Here is a 22,109-nt window from a genome sequence, read left to right on the forward strand (position 1 = left end):
AGAAGAGGAGACAGAGAGAGAGGGAGCTCAGAGGGACTGAAGGCGTAGCTGGGTGTGGTGTAGCTGTTTTGGGAGGACGGAGGGAGACTTTAGAGCTTCACAGCAAGTAGGCAAATAAAAATTAGCTGTTACCAGCCACATATTTGACCGAATTTGGCCTATAATGGAGGGAGAGGAGGAAGCATCACAGCACGTTGTGGAGACTGACGCTGGCGAGAGCAGTGAGGTGGGAGAGGAGCACATTGGAGGCCGCAAAAGCGCCAGGAGGTTTTCATACAAGGCAAATGCCTCCCTCTTGCAGGAGGTCGAGTTACGCTGGGGTGATTTGACACAGGGAGGGCGCAGGAAGCCCACCACAAAGGCCTACCAGAGGATATGGACCGAGATAGCAGAGGGGTCTCGTCGGTGACCAACGAGGTGCGTGAGGGCAACCAATGCCACAAACGATGGAATGACCTTGTGGGATCCGCAAGAGTAAGTATTACATTTATTTACATGTACTTATGTATTTATATAATTTGATTTATAACAGTCATGAGTGACTATCAACAGAAGTGAGGCCTTACACTTTTACCGGGAATGTTTTACTCAAAGCCTGTGGTCACGGTGTACGTCTTTAGGTAAAGAATGATAATAATCATAATAATCATGATTACATCTGTCGGTTATGTGTTGTATCAGTCTCTGTGACAGTACCTAGCAATGATATCACGCAATGATCTCATGCCTTGTTGTCCTGTCACCTTTTACAGAAGAAGCTATCGACGATCAAGTCCATGCAGAGGCGAATGGGTGGGGGGGACACCAGTCCCCAGCAACATCACTGAGATGGAGGAGCGAGTGCTCGCACTCGTGAGGAAGCACCTCCGAACTGCCACGGACTGTAGACCCTGAAGTGATGCCACATGAGTAAAGCTTACACGATTGTGTAATGTAAAGTCAATAGATGCTACACCAATTCATATCCGAACAATCATATATGATAGATGATTTCTAAAAGTGTCATAGAAATGATGCTGGCCTAATGAAAATCATTGCAATGCTCAATGTGTTGATGCTCATAAAATGTGATGTCTGTGATGATTTTGATAGTGGTGGTGCTTTTGTCGTGCATATGCTGTGTGTAGCGCTGGGCTCACCTTGTGACCCTAGCATCCACTTCTCCTCTAATAACCTCATTTGTGTCTTGCAGCTCAGCCAACAGCGCGGCCCCAGGCAAGCCACAGAGGCCAGAAGGTGGGGGCACGGGGCAGGAGTAAGCGGACGATCCTACTACATCTGAGGCTGACGAGCTCCGATTGTCGCCCTTCAATCCGCTGTGTCTGTTCTCCACGGATGTAAGTGCGGACTTCGAAGAACCTGCATCGCAACACTCAGGAAGTCATTCCACCCCAAGGCCATCTAGTGGTCCTCCGGTCATTCCCGCTTCCACTCTGGAGGTGCCGGCCCCAAACACCTCGCCACAGGGCACCCCATTTGTCCCCAGGACGGCGCCGACCCCGCGGAGGCCTCGTGGACTCGGCAGGTTTGTTCCACGAGCGCAACATGAGAGCGGAGAGATGGTACAGTTGTCCATAAGGACTGTAGACATTGGTGACCAGCTCATCGAAGCATTGAGGGGCATATCTCGACACTTGGTCACCATGACAGAGTACATTCTACACATGGCGGAGTCCCTGGATGCGATAGCCAGGAACACTGCTGCCACAGCCCTCCCAGTGATCCCTGAGTGCGGTACTCCACCCCTAGGTTCCGCACCACCACTGCGAATGACAGATGAGAGGAAGGACCAAGATCCTGCTTCTGCATCAGAGAATGTTGCCCCCTCGGCACCCCCCACTCCCGTACCCATGCAACCAACACATCTGCCTTCATCCCCGCCTGAGGAGCGCCTCGGCCAGGCGCCATGGAGCGAGGAGGGGAAGGGGGAGAGGTGGGGAGAAGAAGGAGAGGGGGGAAGGAAAGTGAGGTGCATATGCGCAGGTGATGGCTATGTTATATCGCCATCTGGGTGTATGCAATTTGTCGCAATGTATGGGGACTGGGGACCACGCTCCTGCTTTGCCTTTGTATTCTGTATTGGTGGACATGTTGAACATGTGATTTATGTCAATGGTGGAAAAAGTGGGGTGTGAGCGGGTGTTTGGTGTTATTGGCTGCGATACCTATGATTTCAGATCAATGTTGGTAATTAAAATTTTGTTATTGAACATAACCTTGTTGCGTATTGTTTCAGATAGCTGGACCATTACACACTGCTGATTCCTTACCATGAAAGGGTTAAATACAACTTAACATCAATCAACATAAACTTTAACTGGCACCAAGGTGATGGGCACCATTGATGTCTGAGCTGCACACACACAGCAGTGTGTCAGCATTGTCACTCACATCAGCGCTCTTTTCGGCAAATCTTTCCGATATCAGCTCCTCACATAAGAGTGGGATTTAACAAATGCCAGCCACACTGCTGGTATTTAATCCGGTTAGTTTTTTTGAGCGAGCGATATTGTGGGCGATATGTGTGCGAGGTGGTGAAATTGACAATGGGCAATCTCCATGGCCGCTAGTTTGGTTAAATATGCTCTTTACGACAAAAAACAATGGGCGGGCGTTCATATTGAATCTCGGCATTAATTCGTGCAGAAAGTAACACTGGCCGATATCATGGGCGTTGATTTCGCCCATTCTACTGATTCCACCCAAAAAAGGTAGGCGGGCGATAATATTTTTTCCCAACATTAAGCCCATTGGGAAAATAACGCTCGCCGATAAGTCTCCTAAAAAAGCCCGTCAGTTTCCATTTTGTGCCAAAATGGGTGATATATGGGTGTTATACGTCATTTCAGCGATAAAATGGGTGTTAAGTGGGCATTACGCATGCAAAAAAAGTGGAGGTTCTAACCCCTAAGCTCTTATCTTTTTCCTGTTGTATCTGTCGGATATTTCTTATTTGATGTCAAATTGTATTTTATCAAGCCTTCATCTGTATCAGAAATAACCTCTTTTAATCCATCTAATGGTGCAATTAATTTGACAAGAACAGCCCAATTAAAGCAATTATTAAAAATGTTAATTATATATCTGTTAAAAAAAAGGAAGATTAAAGGATGGTGTGGGAGAGATTTGAAGAGATTGGCTAGAAAGGATGTTTTAGACAGAAAAATTAAATTATTAGTAATTGAAAAAAAGCCATGAAGTCTTTCGGCTTTTGGCCAATATTCTACCAATACCATAAAAAAAAATCAAATTAACTGGTCACTCATTTTACTGCTGTTTGTGGAAAATTGCGGTTACAGAATTGCTATACAGAGAACCAAATTTCTCTCTCTAATGTAGAACATAGGAACATGAGTAGACTATCCAGCTCCTCAAGCCTGTCCTACCATTTAATTGGTTGATCTGTACCTCAACCTCATCTACCTGCCTTTGCTCCATATCCCTTGATACCCTTAGCTGATAAAAAATCTGGCAATCTCAGTTTTTAAAATTTCAGTTGGCCCAACATCCATAGCTTTTTAAAGGAGAGAATTCCAGATTTCCACTATCCTTTGTGTGAAAAAGTGCTTCCTCATTTCACTCATGAATGACCTAGCTGCAATTTTAAGATTACATGGTTCTATCACCGAAGATTATGGCAGGCTAAATGTATGTCATATAATGGCCTAATCTTGACTGCCATATCAGGCCACTGCATGAACAGACCTGGCTATATCTTCCCCATTCCCACCACATATAGGTCATCATCTAAGGGCCGAATGGCCCACATCCTGCACCTATTTTCTATGTTTCTCTGTTTCTATCAAATCTTCTCTTTGTGTATCAACATAACCAGCTCCCATTCATACCACAATGAGAGCTACTTCCAAACCTTGCAAAGAACAATGAAGCCAAAATTCTCTGGAGGATTCACTTTCTCCTGCCGTAAATCTAGCAAGAGAATGGCAGAACTCTGCAGAACATGGTGGAGACCCGAATACAGTGGGAGCTTCCTATCTGTTTTATGGATGCTCCATTCACCTCTTGCATAGCAAATAATGCCAACTGCACCGGGAGTTGCCACTCCTTTGATTCAGTCAGGACCTGGTGTTTAGTGGAGGCGAGTACACTGAATCATTTGAAACACACTGGCTTCTAAAAGGGCAAATGTTGACCTCGCCAGTGGTATTCGGGCCAAGAAAGCAGCCTGGGCCCCCAAAGAATAGGATACTTTAAAAAAAAAATGTTTTTACAAAAGGGGGCAATGACGATCATAGCTGTGCCGAAGGAGGTTTGAGCATTCTCCCACTCCCCCAAGGGCTGCAGGTGTCAGAGTTTCTGGCTGCTCTGAGCAGATGAACACCAGAGATGTTTCCAAGGTGGTCCTTGCACATGCCTATTCCATGTTAATGGAGTGTCCTCCTGTAAACTCTGGAAACATGTGAATTTTTGGCCCCATTGTCTGTTTGCTCAACAACTTTAGTACAACCATAAGTTTAAATGCATACCCATGCTTTCCATGTAAGGATAATGTTTTCTATCACCATGCTTCCTATTACTGTGTGAACAATACCATGCTTTTTCTAGATGCCACCTGAATGCCAGCAATATGTGAGATGGCTGATTGCTGCATTCCTTTTGGATTCTTTTGAGAACTGAAATGGTCCTCAACTCACAGCAGAGAAGTCCTGAAGTGAACCTGCTGGAATTCTTGTGTGGCTGCATGACAGCCTGGCCTTATGCCTTTTTGGGCACATTTATAGTCATTGGATGGAACTGGCAGGAGGGCCTGCATGTGCTGTTATCCTGAGACACAACAGCATCATGCATAACCATTCCTGCCATGCTACTGGTACTGCATCTGTCTTTGTATGGCCACTGAAGTTTCTTGAGATACTTGTCTGCAACCCAACCCCAATTATTTGGAGGCCAGAGAGATAACCCTCTCCAACCCAACAGCCCTTGCTTCTATGGCAGCAGTCAAAGTATTCATGGAGGAAGCACAGGCTGAGGACCACTGTCAAATAGACTTCCATTGCTGATGTCACTGGAGCTGCTGGCTGCTTCAGTGTAAACTAAATATCTCTATAACTGTACTTAGTGTTGCCAAGGGGTTCTTCTCAAATCGGTGTTTCAATTCCAGATTTTTATTCTGAACTTCCCTCCAAATTTTCATAATGTTATGCTCTAGAAGTTGCTACAGTTTCTATGAATTGTGGTTGTTTTTGAGTCCTAAGTAAAAACATAAATAAAATAAATTTAACCATGTAGAATAAACTACAAAATATAAAGACCTGCTACATATCTTTTCTTTTTTTTAAATTGAAGAGTTTATGCTTTACCTTCTCCTGATGTTTTATATAAAAATATCTGGTTACTTCCCCAGGAGGTTTTTCTCTGCAATTATTTCCATTAGAGAGGCTGGGGCTTACAGGGTGCAAGTCCTGGCATATTCTGTGATTGGGCAATCTTGCTGTCAGTCATATAAAGTTCGATACAGTTGTATGTACAGGTGCATGGTGGAAATGTTAGCCGACTACCTTGCATCTTTTCAGCTGATAGTGATTATGAACATCTATCTATCTATAAAAACAGGTAGCAAGAGTTCGTCCAATAAGTCAGTAAGCTCAGTTACACTGGGATCAGGCCAACAGGTGCTGATTGCTGCAGACTTTGCTGGATAAGTGGAGGGTATCTAATTAGCATGGGCAGGTGAGCATAAGCAACACTTTGGCATACTTCCAGTGCCCACCTGCCCCATGTGGCCAGAAACTCTGGCATCTGCCCACCATTGCAGGGTGGAGGGCATTATACAGGCTCCCCCCGACCCCAGCTATGTCCTCTTAGCCTTCTAAGTAGGGGGGCTGATCTTGCTAATTAGAAAAATAATAATCTTTGTCAACAGAGGAGGAATAGAAAAAGTTTGAGGAAAAATAAGAGGGGGAATAGAATAAACAACAGCTGCTAGTAACTATTACTTGACCAAATGTTATCTCCAAGGGTTAGTGTTCCCATGGACATTTGTTTAGTTATTTATGTATTAGGAACAAACTATTCAGTGTGATGCAATTATTTATAACTAAATTAACAGTCACGAAAGATTGTTTAGCCAACAAAGATGCTGTAGCACAGTTGTAACTAAATGATATCTGGAAATGTTCAAAAGCATCATGGTTGACTTCTGCTGTTGCAGAATGCTCAACCTTTCTGTTTATAAGTTCAAGTTGTTGTGTAACCATAGTGTCTGTTACCAGGTTCACTTTGTTTATTTCATTCCAACCAGAACATTTTGTTCACTTGTGAAGTCAACTTGGTTTTCAATTATACATAAATCACAGATGGTACTATGTTTCTCTTCCACATATTAATCAGAATCTGTAATCAATTATTTTTGTAATATTAAAGTGAAGTATAAATAGATTTTTGAATAAGGTGTTTTTGTTTCTAAACTTTGGTACAGCTGAAGTTCATTTTTTCTGTTAATGTTCGCAACTATCATTTGTGGTTTCTATGTAACATGGATGAGGTTATAAAAGTAATTTCAATATGCTAATAATATAAAGATGATAGCTCCAAATCCATTTTTGCTTTTACAATTATGTCTTTGCCCCATGTATTAGTTCATTTTGTGAGGTAATCACCCATTTTTATTTTTTCCTACAATACTTTGCTCCGTTATTTTTAATTGCTGCAGACATTTAAATCACACCATACAAAATGGTGAGGATCAGAATTCCTTTGAGGGTTCTATTAATTCATGAGACAACGCGGCCAAAATTCAGTAGCGCAAGAAAGCTGGCGCACCTATGATTTTTTTTTAATGTTCTTACCACACAGATCCATGATGTGGTCGGATGATCGATTTTCAGGACTTGGAAATTTTTCCCAAAGGAAATCGGTTATAGTGGGGGCGGGAGATAGACAGGAATGCAGGCTGAGGGGCTAAATTTGGGTCAGGACGAGGACTCCGCTGCTGTCAAGCACATGTGCGTCACCACACTCTCCCCTCCGTTAAAGGCCCCATGTGGCCAGAAACTCCGGCATCTGCCCACCAGTGCGGGGGGTGCCAGGCTGCCCATTGGCAGCCCGGCCGAACCCGTGGGCACTATCTTGCCGGCCGATCGGGAAGTTGACCGGCAAAAATTATTACATGCCGGCCGCGGCAGTGGGCCCTCCCCTTGAAGGGCCGCCGCGCTGCCGGGCCGCACTCACTGGGGATAAGGTGCACCGACACAGAAAGCTGTCAGGGGCACCGTGCGGCGGGGGATTGATTTTTCGACCTGAATTTTGATCGGTGCATTTTTAAGGTGAAGGAAAGCGGCGATGTACGTTCTGATGACACGCTTGCGGCGGTCATCAGCATCAGGTGATATCGGGTCCAGGTCAAAAAATCCCCGACCTGAATTTGGATCGGGTCGGCCAGTTGACCACAAAGCAGCAGCCACGGGATTCTGATGCATGGCCGCCGCAAACGGAGAGTAATGGGTCTTTCTGAGACCCTGAATTTCGGCCGCGAGGTGTTTTGTTGATGCATGGTTCTACCCCAGAACCTGCATTTATAGAAACCACAACACATGCTCGACATTTATAAGGTGACCTGTCTCTGCCAACTCTGCTTCAGAAGAGGGATTGTCACAGATGTGCCATCTTCTACACAAAGATCTTACGATAACATCTAAAACAGGAAAGGCTCGTCTAGCATTTAGACTACACAGTAGTAAGCTTTTATGCCAGCTTGTTCTTCCAAGCCACTGCAAGATTAAATCACTCCGACTGCAGTGTACACAATTATCAAACAAATGACAAATGCTATGCTTATAAAGGACAATATCTTCATCACTTTTTCTGTGGAAAGGAGACATCAGCTGGACAAGGAACACAGCTTTTACTGCATGGCATGGTTCTCTCAAATGCAAGACATCAGAGATGACACTGATGTCATAGTTGGGGCTCATCATATCAATCCTTGGCTTACATGACAGAAAGTGCTTACCTTCACTTAATGTTCAGAAACATCATTATTCAAGTAAATTGTCATTATGCACGAAGTACCTGTTATACCTTCATTATGTGGCAGTCTACAGTGCCCATGTTATTTGAGGAACAAAAACAATGCAGATGGATCTAAAGAAACCAGGAATTTCCTTTGCAAACATGAGTGGCACCCCCATTGAGAAACCCCCTTCACTTTCCTCCTGATACCAGGAATCTTCTTTTCTCATTTGCAGTCTGGTGCAACAGACCTAAGTGAATGCATTCACTCTGTCAGCTAGCTCTATGTATGTAGATTGCACCTCAGTCCTCACAGAAAGCTGACCTTCCTTCTCCAATCAGGCCACCCTCCTTTGGTGCACCACCTGAATCACAGCCTCCAATTCTACAGCATCAAAGGGAACAGCGTCAATGCAAACTATTAATCAACTTTTCTACCCCCATTGCAGCTCTCTGCTCACATCTTTCATTTGCTAGTAGCCTAGTCACATTTTGGTGATGGGGGTGGGATGAGAGCAGCATTAGCAAATTCTTCACAACAAGCTTTCTGATTTAACAGCTGCAGGTGTGGCTGCACCCTGTTCCAGCTGAACATTATTTTTGTCATTCTTACAAAATTGGGGCTAATATTTACATTTTAAAACTCAATGGAAATGAAAGTGCGTTATTTTCTGTCGGAGCCTAAATTGCTGACAGCACAATGATTTACTTGGAACTGTGACAGAACAAGATTTCTGCCTTCCGTGCGGTTATAGCACGGAGCCCTTCATAAATTGCATCTGCCCTGGCAGCGTAGGAGAGGAAATAGTGGGACTGAGGAGGGAATGGTAAGGGGAGAGGGAGGAAGCGGGAGTAGGAAGGAGTTGGAAGCTGGAAAATACCTGGAGTGGAAGCAGGTGCAGTATTGTGATATGAAACCTACTGTGTGTAAAGGGGTAATGGCAGTTCTGGAGGAAACAGGCAACCTGGGGACAAGGATGGCTACCGGATCAAAGAAACAAGTGGAAAACTACTGGTAGCTAGACCTGTCTGTCTTTTTAATAAATATAAATAGAACGGGTGAGGGCCAAGAATGTGATGCACACTTTGTGGGTAATGGCATCATGAACATTTGAATCCATTCCCCTTTGCAAAGAGGCCTCCAGACCAATCAGTGGACCCAAAGTGGATGCTTTGACCACTGGCCTTCAGGCCTTGGAGGACTGTTTGGAGAGAATAATGAAAAGTAGTTTCCGAGAGCTTTGAGGAGGATATCTCAGCAGGATATAGCTGGTGCCATCAGGTCTGCTCTCCTGCTGTTTGGCAAGCAGACAGATAGAGGACCCAACATAAGTAGCCTGGTTTCATGACGTTAATCTCTTTCCTGGTGATGGCACATGTGACCTAAGCCTCCTTAGATGCCTGCTCATGTAGGTGTAAGGATGCAGGACCAAGCTGGTCTCATACCTGTAGTAGTGACGCAGCCCACTGAAGGGTACTCTTGAAACTTAAAAGCTTTGAGACTAGTGGCCACCTTTTCCCCAAGAGGTTCATGAGACCACAGTGCAGGAAAGCACCACTGGCATCTCTGGGCCTCGGATACCACCTTGGCGCGGCATCAGGAAACGTTTAAGAACAACCAAAGAGGACCCAGAGATAGATAGGGTCTTAAAATAATCACTTGTTGTAAATTCATATTTGTGCACAGTAAAACCACTCTGTGATTAAAATGTCCAGCATTCTGAAGTAATTATATATATTTTTTGAGAGGATATTAAGAGATCAATTTCCAATGGGGACAGTGCTCGATGGATGAGTTTTGATGTCAGTTCCTGATAGGTTTTAACTCCCAGGCCTCATTTACCTGCCGCCGGCTGACTTCCCACCCATTCCAGGCAGAAGTGGTTCAAATTCGTATGGCCCGAGGCTGCCCGCCAAGGAATTAGATCCCGGCTTTGGCTGCTGGGCCGTATTGTGAGGGTCTTAAGATAGGGACTGGGGTCCTTCTTTGATTCAGCGTCCATTTTTTGATTAGTCCTTTATGAAGCATCTTGGAACATAGCATTAATGGCACTTTATAAATGCAAGTTGTAAATTAATGCAAGTCTTGAATCTCACAGTACTATTTAAAAGTCAATTAAAAATGTTACATGAATGTTCTAATTTTGTAGACACAGATCAACAGAAAAGGGAGCGACTTAAGAAAGTAATGAAAAAATATCAGAACAAAATTCCACTCCTTCATTCAACACCTCAAATGAACTTCAGGTCTATCTCTCCGGCAACATGCAGAGTAAGTAAATCAGAGATTTCTAACCACTGTTAAGAAATGTAATGTGGTTGGAATCCATTTGCTGTGGTTTTCTTTATGTGTGTATTTGTGTGTCCTTAGAATAGTTATTATTACAGTGCTTACTCCTCCAAATGATCACATGGATGCCATCAATGATCCCCTGCACTTTGTAAAATGCAACAGTGCAATGAATTCAGACAGCAGTGTTTTGCTACTATTGCTATTCAGTGTGGAAGAAAATATAAGTGTTGACCCTGCTGAACAATGCATTAGTCACTTGCTTGATCCATGTGTGGACAGTAAATTGTCTGCTACTGCAGACAATTCCTAAGCTCATCTGAATGGAAACAGAGGCATAACAGTTGAGGGAGGAAGTGACCTTTACTGTAACTGGAAGTGCCATCTCTATGATGGAGTTTGGCTGTAGGTGTACTGGAGTTCATCAGATCTTCTCCTGGCCAGCATCCATAAACCCTTATATTAAAACTCTTATATATATCATAGATCACACTTTAAATGTGTTCATAACATTAAAAACTGTCACACATTTCTGCTTGGATCAGATTTCCCAAGAGGCAACAAAAGCACGTTTTTCCAGCACTCATTTATACTAATATGTTGGTTCAGTCAACCAAAAAACATTCATTACAATCTTCTGTCTCACTCCATTTCTCGGAAACCTCTGCTGTATCCACCAACTCAATGCTTCAAAAGCCATTAGTAATGGTTAAATAAAGAAATTATAGTCTATGACTAAGATTGCTGAATCTTGCTAAAATGTTTCCATTTTTGGTCTAATATTCATATTGTGTACACATAGGAGAAGAAAGAAGGACTCACATTTTAGCACCATTCACAACCTAAGAATGTCCCAAATCGCTTTACAGCCAATGAAGTGCATAGAATTGCAAAAGAACATAAGAAATAGGAGCTGGAGTAGGCCATTTGGCTCTTCCAGCCTGCTCCGCCATTCAACAAGATCATGTCTGATCTTCCACCTCAACTCCACTATCCCGCACTATCCTCATATCCCTTAATTCCCTTAGCTCCCAAAAATTTATCGACCTCTGTTTCGAATGTACTCAATGACTGAGCATCCATAGCTCTCTGGTGTATATAATTCCAAAGATTCATAACCCTTTGAGTGAAGAAATTTCTCCTCATCTCAGTCCTAAGTGGCTGACCCCTTATTCTGAGACTGTGACCCCATGTTCTAGATTCCTCAGCCGAGGAAATATTTTCTCAGCATTAACTCTGCCAAGCCCATGAAGAATTTTCTATGTTTCAATCAGTTCACCTCTCATTCTTCAAAAATCTAGGGAATATAGGCCTAGTCTACTCCATCTCTCCTCGAAGGGCAATCTCTTCATCCCAGAAATCAGTCTGGTGAACCTTTGTTGCTATCCCTCTAAGACAAGTATGTCTTTCCTTTGGTAAGGAGACCAGAATTGTACACAGTACTCCAGGTGTGGCCTCAACAATGCCCTCTATAATTGTAGGAAGATTTCTTTACTTTTTGGGAGAGAAATTTGCTTAATTTGCACCTCCCGTTAGTGCCCCCAGGGGGTGTGCTAACGGGGCACAAACAATTTCTTGACCGGGGCGCAGAGGGGACTACCGCCTCCTGCAAAATTGCCCCACTCCCGCCTGTAGCGCACCAGGCCGCTGCGTCAGCAATGATGATGTCATCACCGTACGCAGCGACCCAACTTTGCCCCAGAGTGGGAATTGAGTAGCGCTCCGTGAGGCAGCTGTGGGCCGCGAACTGGGCCGCACTCCGCACGCGGGGCGAAAATTAAAGGGGAGATGAGTGGTGCCATTTTTAAATCGGCAACTTACTGGTCCAACCTTTCGTTGAAGATTTCGGAGCGTCCGTACCATCATGTTGCAGCCCAGTGGAGAAGTGGTGGCCCCTTGCCTCACTGCAGAGCTTGCAGCATGCCCTCCCCTTTAACAGAAGGGAAGCGCCCTGTTCTCCTGCTAGCACTGCGATTAATACCAGTGCATCCACTATCTCTGCAGCTACCTCTTTTAAAACCCTAGGATGCAGTTCATCGGATCCAGGAGATTTGTCGCCACTTGGTCCTATTAATTTTTTAAGTACTATGGGCTTGAAATTCGGTTGGTTAGCGCCACCCATTAGCACCCCAGAGTAGTGGTAGCGCCCAGGTTCAGTGATTTTAGCGCCTGCTGCGAACTGGGATTGACTTTTAGCGGCGGTGCTAACAATTACTGCCTCACCCTTTAACGGCAGGCAGATCATGACATGAGTACGCATGCAGTGCCTCACTAGCGAACTTCGTTTTTTGTGCCTCACTTACCAGCTTGGCACTGAACTCACCACAGAAAGCAGGTGTTCATACCTGAGTGGGGCGATGCTGGGCCAATATTTAAATGGATGAACAACCGGGACACAGAGATCACAGTGAGTGCTACATATTCTGCTAGCAGAGTGCGTAGGTCTTGGCTTACTGCAGCTGGTAATTGATTACACTTACCAGTAACATAGTGGTTTTGACCTCTGCATTTTGATGGGAGCAGCGCTGGCACACCACATTGGGCTGCGGCAATTAATTGGTAGGCACCAGTTGCAGATATAGAGTATGGGCAATGTGGGGCCACGCATGAAGCGAGGCAGCAGACTTCGGGACAGGAGGCCTTACCCACCCTCCCCCTCCAAGGTTTATCGGGAGCATTTCTTCTACTTCAATATGTCGGAGCAGCAGTGCCTAAGAAGGCTGCGGTTCCACAAGGAGGTGGCACGGAGCTCTGCCACCTCCTGCACACAGACCTAGTTACAAACATCGGGACCAGGACTTTGCTGTCAGTGGCAGTAAAGGTCACAGTAGCGATGAGCTTCTACGCTATCGGCTCCTTCCAGGCTCCTGGAGGGGATATCTGCAACTAAGCACAGTTTGCCGTACATTGCTGCATTCACTAGGTCACAGACGCTCTATACAAAAGGCGAATGGACTGCATCAACTTTAGCACGTTGGGGAGCGCTCAAGTGGCTTCGCCAGGAGAGCGGGCCTCCCCATGGATCAGGGCGCCATTGATTGTACTCGCGTGGCATTGCGGGCACCTCCCCAGAATGCGGAGGTCTTTCGCAATCGCAAGAGATACCACTCGCTGAATGTCCAGTTGGTGTGAGACCACAGGCAGGTGATCCTCGCTGTGAATGCCCGCTATCCTGCATTTCTTTCATCCTGCAGGAGAGCAGTGTGCCACAACTATTCCAGCCACCACCAGCGGCTAGCTGCTCAGCGACGAAGGCTATGCTCTAGCCACTTGGCTGATGACACCCCTCCACAGCCCCACCACCCCTGCTGAGCAGGCCAGAACCAAAGCCATGCCACCACTAGGAATAAACTATCAGGGTGCTGAAGCAGTAGCTCCGCTGCCTTGACCGCTCTGGAGGGACCTTTCAGTACTTCCCTGATTGAGAGTCAATGCTTACCATTGTCTGCTGCATGCTGCACAACCTGGCCATCATGAGGGTCCAGACATTGTCACTGGGGATGGCAGCAAAACCTCAGGAGGAAGAAGATGAGGACGATCAGGAGGCACAGCATGGTGATGCAGATCAGGAGGAGGAGCAGCAGCCATGGAGGAGGCAACGTGAGACTGTTGCCGCTGCAAGGGCTGCGCGTCAGTGCCTCATCGTGCAGCGATTCCAATGAATGATGCAACACATGGCAAGTGCCCATCATAGTTACATCGCTATGTGCTGAACTCATCGCGCAGCACCCTGCAAATCCCAGAGTATGTGCCTTCAACCAGCACAACACAAAACCATCATCAGCAACAAATTATCAATGAACCAACACTCCTGGAAACATAATAACCCACAAGCAAGTGCAACAATATATATACAAACAACCCTCCCATCTGAAATAAAACTGCAACGGCCCATGGACAGTATTTTTCAAAACAATCTTCCAAAAAAATAACCATGAAACACCAACAATTATATATACACAGTAATATTCCAAAAAGTTGTGTAGATATGGCCATGTTGCGAGAAATTCTCATTGGGACTTACTCCCGTATTTCTCACTCTTTTCTTTTGCCCCTCCCCCATGCCTACTGCTCCTATTTAATGTGGACACAGTGTCTGCAGCAAGGCTGCTTGAAGGCTGCTCCGTCTGTGATGCAGAGACTTCAGTTGGCCTAACAGGACGCCCCCGACCAGCTCTGGGCTTGGAAGGCCCAGCTGCTGACTGCACCACCTCAGGCTAGGCAACAGTATCGGATAGATGGGGTGCAGACAGTGGCAGGTGCAAAGGTGAAGTGGCAGTAGTGGGAGCCGAAATTATGTCATCCTGAGAGAGGATAGCATGTTCCATTTCCACCGACATGATGCCACACCCCCGGGGCAGAGCCTCAGCATCCGGAACAATCTGGTGGAGCTCAGATTGCTGGCTTGCTTCAGCACTGTGAGTTCCCCATTGGACAGCTGGGGACCCAGAGACGATGGCAGCAGTCAGTGCTTGCATGGCATCAATCTGACTCTGTATCAGAGCACACTTACTCTGCATCAGAGCAGATTGAGTCTGCATCAGAGCAAACTGACTCTGCATGTGAGCAGACTGAGTATTGATGCCACCAAGCACTTGCGCCATGACAGCACGAAGGCCTTGCGTAGCTCTGGCATGTGTTTCAATAGCTGCTGCCATGCGCTATGATGTCTGGGTCCCCATGGTCGTTTGTCGATTCCAACATCCATTGGTAAGTGTCAAGGATGGGCTCAATGGGCTGCTGAGAGACAGGGGAAATGTTTGAGGTAGACTCCCCTAACCACACAGCAAGTGCATTCAGAATCTCGGGCACTCTTGCCAATGCAACCATAAGCTCGCAGTGCATCCACAATGATTGTCTGGCCACACCTTCAGGTCAGGGTCCTCATCTGAGTCCTGCTGAGCAGCACTCAGGCGCACACTCACCCTTCGGGGAGCTGGCCCCGAGCTTCCCTTTCCCCGTAGCGTTGCTGGGTCCCGGAGCATCTCCCACCTCAGATCGCACGAGCATGTCCTCCTGCACCGAGGTGGTGTCGCCACTTTCTGAGGCCACTGGCTCCTCTGCGACTGGCAGAGAACTGTCCACCCCTTTGTCGTCATCTCCCCCATTGCTGTCAATGGACGGCTCACGGACAGGCTCCTGGGCCTCTGGCTGATTATCCGAAAGCACAAAGCTAGAGAAAAGTAGTTACATTGAGGGGAGGAGACAGGAATGGAACAATGCATTAAGAGATGACAGTTACATGTGAAGTGGGAAAGGATTGTGATGTCAGGGCTAAGTGGTCTGATAGAAGAGGGAAAGGTCATGAACATACCGTCACTGTCCTCAGGAGGCTCGGCTTCACTGACCGCAACCGAACCCACTTGTGCGCCCATGATGGCGGACACGCAGTCCTCGACCTCGGTGAGGGCGGGGAGGTCAGGCTCTCCTCCTCCGGTTTGCATCTGCTCCTGGAGACTATGCATTAGCTTGGCCTGCAATAACAAACAGAACATTTGAGTTACTATGCATCTATCCGTCTGTCAGATGTGCTTTGCATAGTTGAATAGCTGTTACTGTATGGAAGTCGTCAGATGTCCATGAAACTCTCAATAGCTGCACACACTTGGCGTGGCAATACTTGGATTTGGGTCTACCAGCTAACATTAAAGGTAAGGCTAGCATCTTCCATACGCATATAAAGTGTGAAAAGGTAGCAAGACAAGGGGCTCAGGTTTCGGCCTGAGTTGCTCCTATCTTTTTGGAGCAACTAGTTTAGAATGGAATATCTTAGAAATTGCAATTCTCGGCATTTAGTTTTCAACAGTTCGAGTGAGTTAGAATATTTTCATTTTAGAACAGATTTCTTTTTCAAAAGGGGGTGTGTCCAGCCACTTACACCTGCTTTGCAAGTTTAGGCAGCTAAAACTTACTCTAAACTAACGTAGAATAGAGTAAGTAGATTTTTGTACGCTCAGAAAAACCTTGCCTATACTTTATAAATTAGGCGTAGGGAACAAGAGATGGGGGGAAATGGAAGTTTACCAGCATTAAATACTTCACTTTTACAAATAAAGAGCCATCATCAATAATAAATGATAAATAAATCAATAAATCAAATCAAAAAAAAATCAAACAAAAAAAATGTAAAAAAATAAAAAATCAAACAAAAAAAATTTAAAAATAAAAAATAATTGTTATTTATTGATTGAATTTTTATTAAGTGTCTACTCACCTACTACAGCACCGGGAGCCCTCCAACAGCGTGCTGGGATGGCCCCCTCCAGGAGATGCTGGTCGGGCGGGCCCTGCCGGCGACCAGCACGTCGGGCGGCCGACACGGACCAGGAATTCAGGCGGGCCCCGCTGCCGACCAGCATGTTGGGCGGGCCCCGCCACCTACCATCACTTCAGGCAGGGCCCGCCGGCGATACCGAGGACTTCGAGTGGGGCCTGCCCCCAGCAGACAATGGACCGCCGCCCAGGACTTCGGCGGGGCCTGCCGGCGATGCCGAAGACTTCGGGCGGGGCCCACCCCCAGCAGATGACAGGCCGCCATCCAGGACTTCGGGCGGGTCCCGCCGGCGACCAGCACTTGGGACGGGCCCCGCCGCCAACCCACTTCGGCCGGGGCCCGCTGGCGACACCGAGGACTTCGGGCAGGGCCTGCCCCCAGTGAGATGCCGGACGGACGGGCCCCGCCGCCGTCGAGGTAAGGGCTGTCAGGCCACTCGGCCCAGGATAGGGACAACATTCTTTCAGCCAGGGACAGGGACAGAGACAGGACGCGCTTTGAGGGCCAGGAGCTACTGCGCACGCGCGCAGCCTCCACTGCGCACGCGCACGGCTGCCGGCATTGTTTTTGGCGCAGGGCTATAGCTCCGCCCCCAGCAGCTCCTGCTGCGCCGAGCTGGAAACGGGCCTACAGATATCGGAGAATCGCAAGGTAAGTATTTGGCGCTTTTTCAGTTCTACAAATTAGGCAGGCCTTTCCGATGTGCGCCGTTCTAGCGGGGGTGCGAAACTTGAGCCCAAGGAGTGGGGATAAGTATGGAACAGAAAGGAGACCTGTGCATGCAGGCCCAGGGTATGGCTGAGGAAGCAAAGCCTAACTTTGCATCTGTGTTCACCAATGAAGAGCATGGGGTCCTAGACTACATATTGTGTAAGACACTGAGGTTTCGATGATGGCATGATAAGGTATATGGAAAAGGTACTCCCACTGATGACCCGAGTGAGGTTGTTGAACTTTTTGTGACATTGTATTGCTATTCTGGGCACCGTGCTCCTGGCTGACACATGCTGTGCCACCTCCCTCCATAGCCACCTAAAGGCATTTAGCTGTGGCCTCCTGCCAGTGGCTAGGTGCAGGACAAACCTTTGCCTCTCCAGTGCGCCAAGTAGAGCATCTAAGACGGCATCTGAGAAGCGGCGGGCACGCCGGCAACCTCGCACGTCTGCCATCTTCTCCCCCTCAATAAGAGTGTGCAGGCTGCAATCATCAGAATGAGGCTGTGCCACGTTATATTACTTCCCCATTAACAACTGGATGGTACCAGTATGTCGGTTGCACAGCTCCTGATGCTGAATAGTACTCTGATCTTAGCACCTCACTTACCGCATTTAGCGCCTTAAGAGTCACATGTAATGCTTGATTTACCGCTCAATTTCCCTCTTGGGGCGATGCAACTGAATTTTGCGGTTGATAGCACCAATTATCTCCAGGCGATGTTAAACTGACTGGATTATAATTCCCTGGACATGTTCTATCCCCTTCTTAAATATAAGTATTACATTAGCTATCCATCAGTCCTCTGGCAATACACCTTTTTCTATTGAATTATGAAATATGTGTAGTAATGCCTCTGCTATATCTTCCCTAGATTCTTTTAAAATGTGTGGATACTATCTATCCGGACCAGGGGTTTTATCCTCTTTGAGTTTCATTAGTATATTTTAAATATCTCCTTTTTTAATTTTAAATGCAGTTATCTCATTACTAATCTCATCATCCAATGACATGTCCACTTGTTCTATCTCCCTGGTAACACTGAGATGAGGAGATTCACTTTCTGTCTTAATTGTTTCTCTTTTATTGACTGTGCCAGGTTTGGCTTTAACAACGAGAACCTGGTTCGTTTCTGTCATTTGAGAAACATCTCTGCTGGTGTTCCACCAGTAATTTTATGAGGAGTATTACAATAAGTAATCAGAAAAGTTGCTAGTTTGTGGTCCAACGACAACTGCCCTTTTTTTGGATTTGGATTCAACATTTGCTTGATGAGGGCACATTTTACAATTTGTACTGTACGCTCTGCTGCACTATTTGAAGCAGGTTGGTACGGTGGAACTTTGGTATGTTTCACACGGTTTCTGCTCATGAACTGTGCAAATTCTTCTGAACAGAATTGCAGCACAGTATAATGTTGGAAAGTGTGAGGTCATGCACTTTGGCAGAACAAATGAAAGAGCAAGTTATTATTTAAATGGAGAAAGATTGCAAAGTACAGCGGGAACTGGAGGTACTTGTGCATGAAACACAAAAAGATAGTATGCAGGTGCAGCAAGTGATCAGGAAGGCCAATGGAATCTTGGCCTTTATTGCTAAGTGGATGAAGTATAAAAGCAGGGAAGTCTTGCTACAGCTATACAGGGTATTGGTAAGGCCACATCTGGAACACTGCGTGCAATTTTGGTTTCCATATTTCTGAAAGGATATACTTGCTTAGGAGGCAGTTCAGAGAAGGTTCACTAGGTTGATTCCGGGGACGAGGGGGTTGACTTTTGAGGAAAGGTTGAGTAGGTTGGACCGCCACTCATTGGAAGTCAGAAGAATGAGAGGTGATCTTATCAAAACCTATAAGATTATGAGGGGGCTTGACAAGATGGATGCAGAGAGGATGTTTCCACTGATGGGGGAGACTAGAGCTAGAGGGCATAATCTTAGAATAAGTGGCCGCCCATTTAAAACTGAGATGAGGAGAAATTTCTTCTCTCAGAGGGTTGTAAATCTGCGGAATTCGCTGCCTCAGAGAGCTGTGGAAGCTGGGACATTGAATAAATTTAAGACAGAAATACAGGGATCAAGTTTCGGGCCGCGGCCCCGCGAGCCATGCCTGATTTCCGCGCTCAAAACCGCGCTGAAAACTTACCTCGGTATTCTCCTTTCCCTCAGGTCGATCCAGGCCCTTGGCGCAGTGCAGCACAAGATGTGGGGGCGCGGAGCCAGGTCCCGGCGCTGAAAACAGTGCGGGGACCTCTGCACATGCGAGCTACAGAATGTGCGCATGTGCAGTAGCTCCAGGCGCCGAAACTGTGTAGGAGGGGCCCGAAGTACGCTGCCCCTAGCCCTGGCCGAATGGGCTCACTGGGGCGGCAAAAATCGGAATGCACCTCCCTCCTCCAGCTACTGTTCTGGCTCTGGCTCCAGCTTACCCCCCCCGTTCAGCTCCCGCTCCTTTTGGCTCTCTCTTGCCCCCCCCCCACCCCAGTTCCCGCTCCCGCTCTCCCCCCACTCTCCCCCCCACAGCTCCCGCTCTGCTGCCTGCCGTTTCCCCCCTCCCCCCCCCCCGCCAGCTCTCGCTCCGCTGCCTGCCGCTCCCCCCTCCCAGCTCCCGCTCCGCTCCGGCTCCCCCCCCCACCCCCCTTTCAGGTCCGGTCCGCTCCCTCTTCACGTCTTCGGCGGGGCCCGCCCGCCCGGCATCTTGCTGGGGGTGGGCCCCGCCTGAAGTCTTCGGCCCGGCTTCTTCTCATCGGCCGGGCCCGTTCAACCTCCCCCCTCTCCTCTCTCTCCCTCTCCTCCCCTACCTCCCTCTCCCCCCTCTCTCTTCTCTCTCCCCTCTCCCCCTCCCCTCCCTCCTTCCCCTCTCTCTTCCCCCCTCTCTCTCTCCCCTCCCTCCCTCCTCCCTCTCCCCCCCGCCCACCCTCTCTCTCTCTCCCCCTCTCTCCCTCTCGCCCCCTCTCTCTCCCGCCCCTCTCTCTCCCCCCCCTCTCTCACCCCCTCTCTCTCCCCCCTCTCTCTCCCCCCGTCTCTCCCCCCCTCTCTCCCTCTCTCCTCTCCCACTCTCTCTCCCCCATCTCTCTCCCTCCCACCTCTCTCCCCCATCTCTCTCCCCTTTCCCTCCCCTCTCTCTCCCCTTTCCCTCCCCTCTCTCTCCCCTCTCCCTCTCCCTCCCCTCTCCCTCCCCCCTCTCTCTCTTCCCCTCTCTCCCTCCCACCTCTCTCCCCCCTCTCTCTCCCCCCTCTTTCTCGCCCCCTCTCTCTCCCGCCTCTCCTCTCCCTCTCTCCTCTCCCTTTCTCTCTCCCGCTCCCTCCCTCTCCCACCCTCCCTCTCTCTCCCTCCCTCTCCTCTCCACCCCCTCCATCCCTCTCCCTTCCCCCTCCTCCCCCCCACTCCCCTCCCCTCCCCTCGCTGTCAGAAACACATAAACACTGACAGACAGACAGAGAGACACTGACAGAGACAGAGAGAGACACACTGGGGGGGGGGGGGGGTGGGGGGCATGTCCCAGCATGCTGTTGGAGGGCTCCCGGTGCTGCAGTCGATTAGTAGAAACTTAATTTTTTATTGATTTTTTTTATTTTTTTTATTTTTAATCTTTTAATTTATTTTGATTGATTTATTGATTTATTTATCATTTATTATTGCTGATAGCTCTTTATTTGTAAAAGTGATGTGTTTCATGTTCGTAAACTTCCCTTTCCCTCACCGCCCCCCCCGCCCCCCTCTTCCTTACGCCTGATTTTCTAAGTGTCGGCAAGGTTTTTCTGAGCGTACAAAAATCTACATTTACTCCATTCTAAGTTAGTTTGGAGTTTGTTTTCACTGCCTAAACTTGCAAAACAGGCGTAAGTGGCTGGACACGCCCCCTTTTGAAAAAAAAAATCTGTTCTAAAATGAAACTGTTCTAACTCACTAAAACTGGAGCAAACAGATGCTGAGAATTGCAATGTCTAAGATACTCCATTCTAAACTCGTTGCTCCAAAACAATAGGAGCAACTCAGGCCAAAACTTGACCACACTGTTTCTTAAATGATATGGGGATAAAGGGTTTTGGGGAGAGGGCAGGGAAGTGGAGCTGAGTCCATGGTCAGATGAGCCATGATTTTATTGAATGGCGGAGCAGGCTCGAGGGGCCTTATGGCCTACTCCTATTCCTATTTCTTATGTTCCTATATTCTTATGTTCTTATTATCAGACACAATTTCTTCTGAGAGGCTATATGAAGAAAACAATCTTCGCAAATTATCTAGTGTTTTACTTGTTATTTTCCACATCGAAAACATCTCTACCCACTTTGAATGGCTATCAATCACAATGAACAACTGTTGTCCCTCTAGCTCAGCAAAATCTATATGTAGCCATTGCCATTCAGCCCTTCGAACCTGCATCACCATTCAATAAGATCATGGCTGATCATTCATCTCAGTACCCCTTTCCTGCTTTCTCTCCATACCCCTTGATCCCTTTAGCCGTAAGGGCCATATCTATCTTCCTCTTGAATATATCTAATGAACTGGCATCAACAATTCTCTGCGGTAGAGAATTCCACAGGTTCACAATTCTCTGAGTGAAGAAGTTTCTCCTCATCTCGGTCCTAAATGGCTTACCTCTTATCATTAGACTGTGATCCCTGGTTCTGGATTTCCTCAATATCGGGAACATTCTTCCTGCATCTAACCTGTCCAGTCCCGTCAGAATTTTATATGTTTCGATGAGATCCCCTCTCATTCTTCTAAACTCCAGTGAATACAGGCCCAGTCGATCCAGCCTCTCCTCATATGTCAGTCCTGCCATCCCGGGAATCAGTCTGGTGAACCTTCGCTGCACTCCCTCAATAGCAAGAACGTCCTTCCTCATATTAGGAG

The 22,109-nt window shown here is 47.2% G+C and overlaps 1 protein-coding gene across 1 annotated transcript in view; it reads left to right on the plus strand.

Annotated features, from left to right (window-relative positions):
- The window catches only part of LOC139272634 (spermatogenesis-associated protein 7 homolog), a 296,319-nt gene that overhangs the window by 128,372 nt on the left and 145,838 nt on the right, over positions 1-22,109 (plus strand). Inside the window, exon 5 of the mRNA XM_070888711.1 lies at positions 10,122-10,243. Within this exon, the coding sequence (XP_070744812.1) occupies positions 10,122-10,243 (122 nt within the window). The remainder of the gene's footprint in view (positions 1-10,121; positions 10,244-22,109) is intronic.

This window comes from Pristiophorus japonicus, chromosome 9, assembly GCF_044704955.1.
Source record: "Pristiophorus japonicus isolate sPriJap1 chromosome 9, sPriJap1.hap1, whole genome shotgun sequence".
NCBI lineage: Eukaryota > Metazoa > Chordata > Chondrichthyes > Pristiophoridae > Pristiophorus > Pristiophorus japonicus.